The sequence below is a fragment of the Ursus americanus genome, chromosome 2, assembly GCF_024610735.1.
Source record: "Ursus americanus isolate L20-20 chromosome 2, mUrsAme1.1.p, whole genome shotgun sequence".
NCBI classification, from domain to species: Eukaryota; Metazoa; Chordata; class Mammalia; order Carnivora; family Ursidae; genus Ursus; species Ursus americanus.
In genome coordinates, this window is record NC_142128.1 from 39073733 (window position 1) to 39086684 (window position 12952).

The window sequence follows — 12952 nt, forward strand, 5'->3', positions numbered from 1 at the left end:
CACTGCCCCGAGCGGGCGCCTGGGATGCGCCGATTCCCTGCGCAGGCGCACGCCAAGCACTCCGGCAGCGCCCTCGGGCCGCAGCGGGCAGAGCCCGGGGGACCGCCGGGGGCCGCTGCTCGCCGGGCAGGCGCGCGGGTGTGTGCCGGCAGCGCAGCCGCGGGGCCCGGCGCTGGGACCGCCTCCGCAGAGCCCGCCGCGCAGGAAACGAGGCTCACTCGAGAAGTATTAGATCAAGTATTAGTATGTATTTATGCACAATAATAAAAACAGATTTACAAGTTGAACTGGAAATTTAAACATAAGAAGTTTAACAGCTTTTGTTTATTATATTAAATAACCAAAACACCTTTTATTCCCCAAATTGGTAAAGAATAAATAATATAATTTACAATATGGTACAAAAAATAATCAGGAAGGACAGAGGCATTCTGCTTTATACATACACTGTATATGTATATTTATAATCTATAAAACAAATTCACATCTCAAACAAGCCGAAAACCTTCGATGATATGGCTTAACGATTATTAAAGGAAACCGCGGTGAGTTCTGCCGCCCAGACCGAAAGCTCCAAGTGCTGTCCCGCTAGAAAACACAGGGTCCAGGCTGCCGTGGTGCCTCCAACACAGGTTCACGGGAGTCACCAGTCACAGGACAGGTTTGCTGTGGGTTTCTTCCTTTTCTTAAGACAAAGTGCCCTATTTTCTCACAAATGCATCTGATGGATCTCACTGTCTTTAAAAACAAAAACCCAGCAACTGCTGCTTTCCTCCTCTGCTTGCTTCCAGCGCCTTTTATTCCATGCCTGTTCTTTGCTCAAGTTTGGCTGTGATTTAGTTAAAAGATGCTACTCCACTGAAAAGGGCGCCCTTTTCAGGATTCGGATGCTAAGCAGCTGGAGATGTGGGAAAGCAAGGAGATGAGTGGATGAACTATTTCCAACTACCCCACTCCCTGAGCTGGCACTCTACACCCAGCAGACATGGAGAGGTGAGGGCAACGTCCTTGCTGATCCTACGTGGAGTCGGGAGCTTCCACTCATCGCTGCATCTTCTAAGCTCATTACAGGCCAAACACCAACTCCCTGGAGACCAGAGTCTCCATCTTTACAAAAGCTGAATCAGCAAAAAGATCCCAGACATTAGAGCCACTAGGGAGGGATTTTTCTGAGGAACGGATCTGGTCTTAATCACAGCGTGCTCAAATGCACGAAGAAAGCCACAGGTGCACACCAAGACTACGACTTCTGTGGGACAGGCAGAGGAAGATACAGGAACAGGGGAGTTTCTCTGCTTGGTCTTTTGAAAATTCCAGCCTTTAACAGCTGCTTATTTTTATACGTATATAATCATTTAGGCTGGGAGAAAATAGACTCATCCTTTTAATGCTACTAATGATGCCACTTTCCCTTAACACGGCAAGCAAATGCTTAGACCTGTCAGATTGCCGCAGAAGTGGCAGAATTCTCCGGAATCATGTCAGCTTTGTTACAGGTGAGAGGAATCAGTCCACTGTTCTCCTTAACCCCCCTGTCCTCTGGATGAGCCTCCAGATGCAGTCTGTGGTTGAGCCCCTCGCGGAAAGTGTCACCGAATAAGCCGGCACCAGCCTCCCCGCTAGACTGCCTCGGGGTGTCCCCTGATGAAAGGAGCGCAGCACCCTGACCGCGCAACATGCACACTGCCATCACGCACTGCTCCCAGCATCGATGCCGTAACGTTCCTAGGGGTCTCTGGTCCCCAACAGTGGGAGGATGAGCAAGTTAGGAGTGGCCTAAACTTGGCCCAGGTGTCCTAACCTACTATAGACCTAACAAAGTCAGATGCCCAGAGAGATCCACTGATATTATCACCTCCAGAAGGTGCTAATTTCAGGAAGCTAGTAGATGGATCGCTAAACTACACAAGCTAGTTTAAAGACACTCTGGTTCAAATGATGCTCTCTCCTAATAAAGCGCCATGTCCCTCTCTTACACATCTCCTGAGCTTTGGGACTTTTTGTAAAAGCCCAGAAGAGCTGCCCACAATGGCCTTTATTAGTGATGTCTGTACCTACAACCAGACCTGAAAGAAGAAAACCACGTTACAGGCAAGAGCTCAGAGAAACACTTGAGACGAAGGAAGGAACCCACTGGCTGGAAGCCCAACTGCTTTCCTTTTCCTCCATGGCTCCGGGGGAATGACACTGCCCACAGCCTGGAGCAGCTGCCTCTGCTGCTAAGACCGTGCAGTCAGGAGCATCCCCTCTGCTTGCACACACAAAAGGCCCTTTCTGTTCCCTTTCATGCTGCCTCACCTCTTCATCATGGACAGGGAGAGAAGCCCGTGGAGAGGGCTGGGACTGGCCTGGGAGGCTGCCACTCCACTGACAGTCGGGAAGAGGAAAGAGAAACCGTCCCCAGTTCAGGTGGGTTTCAGAAGCCAAACTGGCCTGGACAGCAGGTGGAGGGTGAAGTGGCAGGTGGGCCGCTGGCACACAGGTTATTCCCTGACCAGCATCATAGCCCTGGCTGCCAGCCACAACGGACAGGGGGCTGGATGGGGTTTTGTCTATTGAGCCTCCCAAGGCTGAGAAGCAAAGCAGCCCCGTCAGCTCCCTTCTGGGGAAAGACTGGGCACTGACCTGTCGGCAGTGATGACAAACGGCCACCCAAGAAGGCCCGAGGAGCACACGAGAGGGATGTGGTTTCAGCACGTTCTGACTGCAGCCCGGCTCTGGCCTTGCTTGCATTCCCTGCACTGGGAAAGAAACAGAGGACCACAGGTGGGAGGAAACACGAAGGAGGAAATGTATGCATGGTGTGGACTCTGCACGGAAGCCTGTGGAAGGAAGAGGAGACGCTGAAGAGGTGAAGACCTTCCCGAGAAAGGCCGCGTGTGTCAGCGGCTAGCCAACAGCACCCTCACGGTTCAGGGACTCGCGGGCCAAGGCTCGGCTGCGGTCCCAGCAGAGAAGGAATTATCTTAGTTGACCAAGAAGAAGCTTGAACACAGGAAGGAAACCATGAACTCACTTGTTTCTCAACGTCTCCTAGTTCTCAAAACACAAGGAAAACCTTTTTCCAACCATTTTAGCAGGATTTTTTTCTAAAAGTCCACACAAGCTGCCAAAACAGGATTCTCTCCTCCTTCCTGTTCAGTCAGTCTGAACAAACCTCCAGGTGAACGCACTGGGCAAGGGTCAGTGTCTCTGGGGTGATGGCACCAGGGACGCTGCCCTGTGATCCGAGCGTCCTCGCAAGCGTCCGCTAAGAGTGCAGACACCACCAGGCAGAGCCCGGGCCATGCCCAGGTGTCCTTCCCTGTCATCTGCAGAGAAAGCAACTGAAAGGTTTGGAAAAAAAAAGCAGCAGTGACTGGAAGTGTCCCTGCAGACAGCGGGGAGGCTGAGTCCCTGGGGCCGCGGCCGCCACACACCATTCCTTTCCCTTGGAAAGATAACCCACCAGAACGTCCAACACGACAAGTGAGGTGGAAGTGTGGGCAGAAATGTGGCCGCCAAACGCTATCCCATGGCTGGCAGGGAGCCGCTCCAACACCACAGCAACGTCTGACACGGGCCCTCCTAGAGAACCTGTCCTCACCTCCCGGGCCACCATGTCCCTCTGTCCATCGGGACGCGGCTTCCTGCACGTTGTACATTCTGGGGCACAGAGGTTCCTCTGTTCAGACTGTCTTCTGGGGCATCCTGGGCTTGATTTCTGCCTCCTTTAGCCTGAAGAGGGCTACGCCTACCACAGTGAAGGACCAGCAGCCCTCCTCTGCGGCCTCCAGGATGCCCCTCCACCAACGAGGTGTGGTCACTGGGACAGGTCACCGACAGGGGGGCCGCCTCCACTGCCATCAAACAGAACCTCTCGGCGGCTGGGCTCGGCGATGGACAGTTCTTGGGCCAAATCGTTGAATCGAGATATGTAATCAATGCTGTTTTCATTCATCATGCAAACCAGCTGGGAATCCACAACCTACGGGGCAGAGGACACAAGGGAAAGCCATGTCAATGGGTGGCTGGCCAGCCGCTGGCCTGGAGCGACTGGCCACCATGGCACAGACTTCAGCAGGAGGTGAATGTACCAAGGAAGACTAGAACCCCCGACTGACGAGCCATGTGACACCGGGCCAGCACTCCTGGGCGAATTTCAGAATCCCCTGTCCTTTTGAACATTCCCTCTTTTGACAGGTGTGCATGAGAGCTGAGCGGGGGCCAGGCGCATGGGCTGCCGGGGTCAGAGTGGCAGTGCCCAGCACGTGACACTTAGGGGAAGACCATCAGTAAGCAATGAGGCAGATGGCACACAGTGGAGTGCAGAGGTTGTGGGGTGGCCTGAAGGACACGGGAGCAGAGAAAGCGGGTGAAGTTTGCCAGCGCAGAGAAAGAAGAGGCAAGTGCGAAGACCCTGAGACGAGAACATGCCTCGGCTCTTCACGAGACAAAGCTGGCAGGCGGGACAATGAGTCAGGCCAAGAAAGGAAACAAGGAGAAAGACCAGGTGTGCGCAGCAGAGCCTCGGGAGCCAGGCTGCTGTGTGCATGGACACAGGCAAGTCTGTCTTCAGGGCGTACCGTCAGCCTCCTCTGTTCAAGAAGAAGGCTTGCGAGGGTGGGGCCTGGAGCAGTGCCGGGCATGAGTATGCCCCGGCTAAGTAGTTGTTACGGGACTGCAGGACACGACACACAAATGAGCAGCCTTTGGACAAGTCTGAAGAGCTCTGGCATGAACTGAACTTTAAGCTTTCATGGCAGGGGCGCCTGGCTGGCTCAGTCGAAGAGCACACGACTTGTGATCTGGGGGTCATGAGTTCAGGCCCCAAACTCAGAATAGACATTACGTCAATAAACAAATAACCATTATGCTTTTTATGGGAAATTCCAAAATAAAATTTGTTTTCAAAAAGCAGAGCGACCAGTGCCTATCTTCCCCGTACATGCCCACCACTCGCGCCCACCATCAGCTTCCATCACTGTCCATGTGGGCCAATCTGGCCCCACCTTCCCACCCACGCCTCATGCCCATTCTGTTCAAACCCCATTAGGTGGGCCTGGGGTGGGTCCTTGAGTCCACACTTGTAACAGCCCCGGGCGCTGCCTGGAGACTGCCCAGAAATAGCAGGGTCCCGATGACCTCTCTCCACGTATGTGTGGCAGGCCTATCTGCACACAAACCGAGGGCTTGTAAGCTTCCACACACACACACACACACACACACACACACACACACACACACACACACACGAAGGGGAAAGATGGGCTTCCCGTGTGACATTAGTGCCACAAGGGTTTGAGAAACGCTGCAGAGCGCAAGGAGGCTGTGTGCTGCTGCTGCTTTGTCTGTCTATTCGCGCAGGATTTCTAGTCCTGTCACTGCTCAGCTCAGAATTCTCCAAAGCCTCCCCATGAGTTCCTCCAGTTTCCAGATGCAAGTCAGGATAAGGGGAAGCTGAGGCGTCCGTGGGAAACAGTGGTGAGCTTTGTTTGAGCCAGGGCTCCATCGGGAATCTGACTACGAAATCTCAGAGAGACACACACTAACACCTGCACGTCCAGGGAAGCAGTATTCGGGGGTTGCTGCTCCAGGCCTTTGACAATAGCACTAGGCCCACCCGAGGGGGCGAGGGGGTGGGGTTCTCTAAGGAGAATTCTCTCCCTCTTACGCACATCCTCTGCCTCAGTGTCTCTCAGAACACTGCGCTCCGTGCCCCTCTCCTCACGAGTCCTACCTGCTCCCTGACACACTCGCTCCCCATGGGGTGGAGGCCTGGGTGGATCCGAGTGGACAAACACTGAGGACATCACAGACAGAGTCCAGCTTCCACGTGAACGGTCCGCCACCACCCCGAGCCACTTTTCAGCTCAGCTGGAGGCAGCCGCACGCCACCACACAGGGAGGTGTGGCTGGAAGGCCTCCCTGCCCGTCAGGCGGCAGCACGGAGGACGTACCAACCACAAAGGCCACCTACTCCGAGAAACAGCAGCAGTACCAATGGAACAGGAAACCGAAGCAGGAGGAGCAGTGCTACCTGCCCCAGGGCATGCGGCTGCTAAAGGGGAGAAGAGACCCAAAGCCCGTGCCGGCCGCCGGTAGAGGCCCCACAGTCCACTTGACTCCAGGGCTTCCCAGGTTCCAAAGGCCTCCAGCACGGAGCTGTTAGCTCACGTCCCCATCTGCCACCACGCAGAATGAACATTGGCCCAGGGTGGCCAGAGCTTCCGTGTCAGGAGAACTCCGAGTTCTAAGAACCCATCAGGCCCGCCACAGGCATCTGGCCACTCCAGAAGGCGGGCTGCTGGCCAAGTCTGAGCTAAGGCCCCACGCCTACCTCAGCGACATCAGCCAGGGACCGGGACACAAACGAGTCTCTCGAGTTGCCATCCAGCAAGCTGGGGCCCAGCAGGGAGGTGCCGCTGTGGGTCCCCGACGGAGTTGGCAGCATCTTCCGGCTCTTCTCTGGGGAGATGAAGCTCGCTAACAAGAGAAGAAGGAAACATCTGAGACCGACTTGCTGGTCCGGTCCAAGGGGAGGACCCCGCAGGCTGCGACGGCCCTTCCAGGCCCCTTCCGGGCATCTTCCTGTACGCTCGTGTGGCCACAGGGATTTGGGTGGAGTCGTTGTGCGGTGCCCGGTCTCTCTCATGTGGAAAGCCCTGGAGAGTTTTCCGTGCAGCACGTGTGAGTCTGCTCGTTCTCCGGGGGCCCTGCCGTGTTCCACTGTCCTGTCACCACCCTTGCCTCCGTATGAGGTGGTTCCGATTTTTCATAATTTCTGTGACTTTGCAGATACCTGTGCTGCCGTATGTGACTTCCATCACAGCAACCCTCGTCGGCGCTGCCTCCCGGCACCACCTGGACCAGACCCGCATCGATCTGGGCGCCAGGCATGCTGCCCACACTGGTGCCAACCTGGCTCATGTGTAAAACAACCCCCTTCCAGGGCTGCCAGTCCCCACCACCACTTGGACGCCCTGGCTACCCTCTAAAGAACGCTGGGTGTGCCGATCCCACACGTGCTACAGGAGCTTGCCCCGCGCAGGCCACAGAGGCCGGTGTGGCTGTCCCTGGCAGCCCCTCCCACCACATGAACACCTGGTGCCCGGGGAGGGGTCCCGTCCTGCAAACGCTCCAGGCCAAGGCAACAAGCCAAGAGACAGCAGGAACACCTGCTTCAGGACACTCCACTGAGCATGGGAAGAGGTAGCTGAGAGCTCCAAGAGCCATCTTCTACCCCACCGCCAATGGCAAGAGCAGAAAGCCTGAGCGGGCAAGAGCTGGGATAGCGGGCAGCCCGGAGAAGGGCACAGGAGACTGAGCGCAAAGGTGGCTCCATCTCAGCCGGGCTGAGCGTCACATGGGTGTTCACGTTCACACAAGCTCATGAAGTACACGCCAGGCGCCTCGGCGCCACCTCCCCCCAGCAGTGTAAGTGACGTGGGATAAACCCTGAAACGAGCAGTTCTACTGGGACTTCAGACTCCAGTCCCCACCCAGGTGTGCTACGGAGAGCCCACCCGTGCCCTGCTGCGCCCTCCAGACACTCACCAAACAAGCTGCTGAGCGACGAGTCTGTGGGGTCGCTGGGGCACCACTGGGGGTCATGGGTCGGGGAGGCGATCCAGTCGGGCTGGGGGCTGCTGGATGGGGAGGGAAGACTCTTGGAGCTGTCACTGCCATTCAGTTTTGCTGGAGAAAGAGGGACTCCCTCACCTGTCAACCAAAGGACTGGATCAGAGATGCCCTGGTGGGTGAACGGCACTGCGCTTCCCCCACCTGACACCCAGAAATCAGCAGAGCAGCCCAGCACTGGACGTATAGACCCCACGGGCCTGCAGGGGGCCTGTGGCCACAGGGGCCAGGTGCCCATCTTAGGGAACCGCATGCCAACCTCAGTTACAGTGGCTGCAACTACGCCAATGGGGCCAGACCCTATGTAGAGAGCCACCCCCAACGCTCTCGCTGGTGCCGACACCAGCCACACCAGTGCACACGTCTCCACGTCACCAAGAGAAGTAAGCCGCAAGGCTGAGAGCTAAATTCTCTGCAAATCCACAGCCTGAGGCACACCAGCAAGTGCCATCCCAGAGAGCCCACGAGGCCAATATCCCTATAGGTCCCAGTCCACCCCCCTCCTAGAACCCACAAAGCCTCAAGCTGGGCACCCAGATTCAGAGCCAACCAGGAAAAGGCCCCATCTGAGCCTTGGGCTGCAGAGGCCTGGTGGGCCTGCTCTCTGTCCTCGAGGCCATGAAGAGCCACGTCACCCATCTGCTCCTTCTCTGCTGGGGCTACCCCCCGCCACACAGATGGCAGGCGCCCCACACTCAAGAGGGAACACTGGATGGACAGGGGTGTGCCCAGCAAGTGTGCAGACACCCCAGGGGTAAGTCAGGACCCCATGCGCCCTCACCGTACTGGCCGGAGCTGATGGCAATCTCAATGATGGAGTCGCTAATGTGCGTGGCAGGCTCGCCCTGCGAGAGCACGTCCTCAGGCGGCCCAGGCAGGGAGATGTCCAGCAGTGCAGAGACGTTGGGTGGGGACAGGCGGCTGCTGGAGCCCTCCGGTGCAGGCAGGGGTGCTGGGAGCCCATTGTGGAGAGGAGCCTTGGACAGCTCGGATAAGGAGAGCACAGGTGAGCCCTGGGTGGGGGGACACACCAGATGATGAGGAACACAGCAGTGACTGAGTGACAGGCGATTCGACAGAGAAATGAGGACACCAGCATCCGCCTCTTCCTTCTCTGCAAGATATACACGCAGTGGATTTGTTTCTCCTAAAACCACTCTACCAATGGCAGCCTTGGAGGGCCAGGCCGAGGGGGCTGTGCCCGAAGTGGCCAGTGGCCGAGGGGGCCTGGCCCTGCTTCCACGGCCAGCAGGACAGCTGATCATCTGGGCAGGGAGCAGTATCGGCTGACGACCTCCACCCCTCTGGCCCCACACACCTGGTCCTTCCAGGAGCGCATCTGAAACAGGCTGCCTTGCAGAGGGGAAGGAAGCCTCAGATGGGAGCTACGTGTTCATCTGTCTAGGCCAGGTGAGTGAAGGACAGCGCCGCCAGGCCTCAAGGGCTGTCTGTGAGCTCTTGTCACAACCTGGCGGTCCAGGGGAGAGAGGCTAGGGCCACGGAAAGACCACGGGGGTGGGAGGCCTGGCGTGCAGGGGGTCCCGGGGCAGCTACGCTCTCTATAGCCAACAGCACACTCTACCTGGAAACCGTCCGTCACTGGCTCCTGCTCAGGCCTCGAGGGGACACTGATGAACGGGTCGCTTGTGCCCTACAACAACACCAGGAAGGTCGTGAGCCCCCCGCCCATGGGCTCCTAGCAGCCAGACGGACAGGAGACTACTGCTGTCGAGACAGAGTCATCAAGTCTCCACCTGAGGCTGTCAATTCAAAGAGCAACCCCAGTCCCAGCAGAGCCTGAGCAGGGGGGGCCGGGGGGGGGGTCAGAGGTGTGCCAGTCAAGGAGGCATGAGGCGTACGTCCAGCCGGTATGGCCAAACCTACTTCTCAAACTGAATGACGGATGCAGACAGACAGAGCTCCATGTCTGTCTCAACTCTGGATTCGCCAGCATCACAGCAAGCCTGTCCCACTGCATCCATCTGTGGCTCTCCCTCGAGGCCACACGGCACTCACCCATGCCACAGCCTCCCTGGTTCAGGCACTCTCCTAGAGCCTCTCAGGGCCCATTACCTCCTCAGGCAGAACTGGAGTCCAGCATGACCTCAGTCCCATGGCCTTGGCGCCCACCCCTCTGGAAAGTGACTGACCTGTCCCAGAAGCTGGTGGTGATGCAGAAAAGCCTTTCTCAACATACTCACCCCAACACTGGGGATGGAATCTCCATTCTGGTGGGTGCTGGTGGAGTCCTGACCTGAGACGGTGGGGGTCACTTCATCTGAAGACAGTGGAGAGATGCCAGACAAACCCTCAGCGTCCAAGACAGGGAGGGGGCTCCCGGGGATGATGCCAGCACTTTTAGCTGCTAAGTCGATAGCACCTGGCAGCAAAAAGGACATGTCAACCTCAGCTCCAGGGAGACCCTCCCTCACACATTTCCAAGCAAGGGAAAAGGCTCTTGTGTTCTCCCTAAACGGTAATGAGACACACGGCTTGGAGGAGAAGACAACAGGAACCTCACTCGGTACCCTCTCGTGGTGTCTGTCACGCTGGACAGAAACTTACTGGCCAGGTGGCCTGTGGCCTGGGGTGGAAGGGCCTTGGGCACAATTGGCCGAGACAGGGCTGCTTTGGTCAGGGAAGACTGGATGGGCCGGAACGAGCCTCTCCCTGCGGGGAAAGAACAGAACAACAGAAGCGGACACATCAGCGCGCACCCTCTGAACGCACAAACGGGGGTGTGGAGTGTCTCCTTCAAAGTCACAGTCACAGGAGCTGAGCCACGTTGGAAACACTGAATTTCCCAAACACTCGCCGACCTGGGGAAGTCACAGGTCAGACAGGCCCTGGCGAGGAGAAAGTCCCGCCCCCGGGACACAGCACCACCACATCTCCTGGGGCTGCCAAAGGCCGCAGTCCGCATGCCACCCTGTGGGGGGCCTTGACGGGGGACGTGCGCCTGACCTCAACAGCAGGCGGAGGCAGGCAGAGCCGCCAGTCCCACACCACGGCTCTGCCTCTGCCACTGGGCGCCCCCGCCAGACTTTCTGCAGCCGAGAGTGAGTGCGAGGAGAAGTCGTCGACGCTCACAGGGCATACGCTGGGACTTACATGGTGAGTCGGCACGCGTCAGCACGGCCCGCGGCCCGCTGTGTAAGACCACGTACTTCCAAGAGCCGGGGCCCCTCCCGCACCGCAGACCTGCCCGCACGCCACCACCCACCAGGCGTCCACGCCTGCTCCTCCGTGGCCCCAGTGCAGCACACTCAGGCTTTGTGGACAGAAGGGACAAAGGGATACTCGGGATCCTGTAGAGAGCCAAGGACAGCAAGTCCTGCCGTTTCTGAAGAGGGGGCTACGCATAGGAAAGGCGTGAGCAATTACTCGAGGAGCCTGAGTGCTTACCAGTCACGGAGGAATTGGACAGGATGGAAAAGGAACAGACGTTGTGGGACTGGTGCTCAGACGGTCGAGGAAGCAGTGTTCTCTGTGGAGAGAAGCGTGCCCATAATCAGACGATGGACAGACCCCAGCACCAGCAACCACTCAGAAAACTGCTGATGGGCCATAAGGACATTCCAGGTGAGAGGGATCCAAGTGTGTCCCCATGGGGGCTCTGACTGGAGGGCTGATGACACAAGGGCCCCGGGGCACACTGAGGACTGTTGTGCCCGCGGACCCCGAGCCCCTGAACACTGGGCCTCTCAGAAAGGCACCCAGAGGAGCCAACCCTCCGCAGGGAACGTTGGAGGGATGCCAGGATGGCCCAGTGCTGACCAGAAGGCCCTCCCAGTGCTGTACATGTGTTATGAGCACTGGGCACGGACTCTTACGAGACACACCCCCAGGTCTGGGGCCCCTCGCGCTTGTGGCAAAGGAAATAAAGTGGCTCCTGGCAACACAGACGTGCTGAGGGTGCGAGGCACTCTGCCCCACCACTGGTACAGTGCCCACCCTCCCTCCTTGCTCTTCAGCCTCCGTCTCCTGGTTCTGAGTCATGCAGGGCCAGTGTGGCGGCTGCCACCTCGCACAGCATTATGGGAACTGCTAAACCAGTCGTAGAAATAAAACATTAACAGAAGGTATCTGCCTCATCATGACACACTCCCGGCTCTGGGTGCAAGGTGCATTCTCTGCTAACGTGCAAAGGATGTCCCCTTGCCCCTCGGTGTCAGCACAGAGGAGAGAGGAGGGGGTGCTACTGGGGTCGCCAATGACACGGAGGGCCAGCAGGTCTGTTCCAGCGCCAGGAGGCAGCAGGGTGACCTGATCACATGGCAAGGAGCCGCAGAGGCCACGTGCTGGCTTTGCGGCAGACGTGCACTGTCCGGAAGGGCAGCAGGAAGCACGAGGCTCTGCCGTGGCCCTGCTGCTTCGCCTTACTGGCGGGAAAGCAGCCTGCACAGAAGGGAAATGAAGGGCCGTGGCTGTGTGCCCATGACACTTTCTATCAAAACAGTAAACGCAGAAGACCACATACTGTGTGTGGTTCCATTTGCATGAATCCCCAGAGACAGAGCGTGAATGGAGACAGTGCTTGCCCCGGGCTGGAGGGAGGGGCACCTGAGAGACGAAGTGTTCTGGGGTCAGACAGCAGGGATGGCTGGCCGACCTGCAAGCCCTTCAGACCTTTGGGCTGCGTGACTCACGCCTGGGTAACGAAGCTGCTACAAAGCTAAATGAACATTGCCCCGGCCGCCTGGCTCTCGACCCTGGACCGAGGGCCACAGAACTGCTGGCCGGGGGGCACGTCCAGGGGGACGATTCACGTACTTTACCAAACGTGCCCGTGTGGACTCCGCTGCGCCCACGCACACCACACCTGGACCCAGAACACAGCAGCGCCCGCACCCGCAGGGCACGTGTCCCAGACCCCCATGGATGCCTCAAACTGCAGATGACACCAACCCTACACACACTTATGTTAGCGAGGTCAGAGACGCAGGTACGTGACGTGGCGCGAGGCTACTGCTGACCCTCTGACGACGTGTCAGGAGAATCACTTGCTTCCTGCTGACCTCGGCTACAAACCAGGGGAAGCAGAGCCGAGGATCAGGGGGGACTGCCGTGCGGTGTGCCGCCTGAGACCTGCCATGCAATCTCCCCTTGCTACGTAGATTTACCTCAAGAAAAGAAGAGATTTCGAAGAGACCAACAGGACAAACACACACCTTTACATTTAAGGCAAACAACACACGTCCATACATTTCTAGGCTCACAGCCGTTACAGAGCTCCCGTCTCACCCGCACTCACGGGCCTCTCGCTCTGGCTGTGCCCTCGGGTCTGCACACAGCTTCCACGGGCCCCCGGCCTTCCCTGCTGTGGGCTCAG

At 57.7% G+C, this 12952-nt stretch overlaps 1 protein-coding gene across 2 annotated transcripts in view; it reads right to left on the reverse strand.

Moving 5' to 3' along the window:
• Positions 1 to 228: 228 nt before the first annotated feature.
• Positions 229 to 12952, reverse strand: part of CRAMP1 (cramped chromatin regulator 1) — a 56278-nt gene continuing 43554 nt past the window's right edge. Inside the window, exons 14-21 of one of the 2 annotated variants that reach the window (XM_045784684.2) lie at positions 11026 to 11107; positions 10186 to 10290; positions 9822 to 10000; positions 9203 to 9271; positions 8402 to 8633; positions 7537 to 7701; positions 6320 to 6465; positions 229 to 3967 (exon numbers count right to left, since the gene is read on the reverse strand). In XM_045784684.2, the coding sequence (XP_045640640.1) occupies positions 3803 to 3967; positions 6320 to 6465; positions 7537 to 7701; positions 8402 to 8633; positions 9203 to 9271; positions 9822 to 10000; positions 10186 to 10290; positions 11026 to 11107 (1143 nt within the window). In that variant the 3' untranslated portion in view covers positions 229 to 3802. The remainder of the gene's footprint in view (positions 3968 to 6319; positions 6466 to 7536; positions 7702 to 8401; positions 8634 to 9202; positions 9272 to 9821; positions 10001 to 10185; positions 10291 to 11025; positions 11108 to 12952) is intronic. The other variant, XM_087853756.1, reaches the window with a different exon arrangement.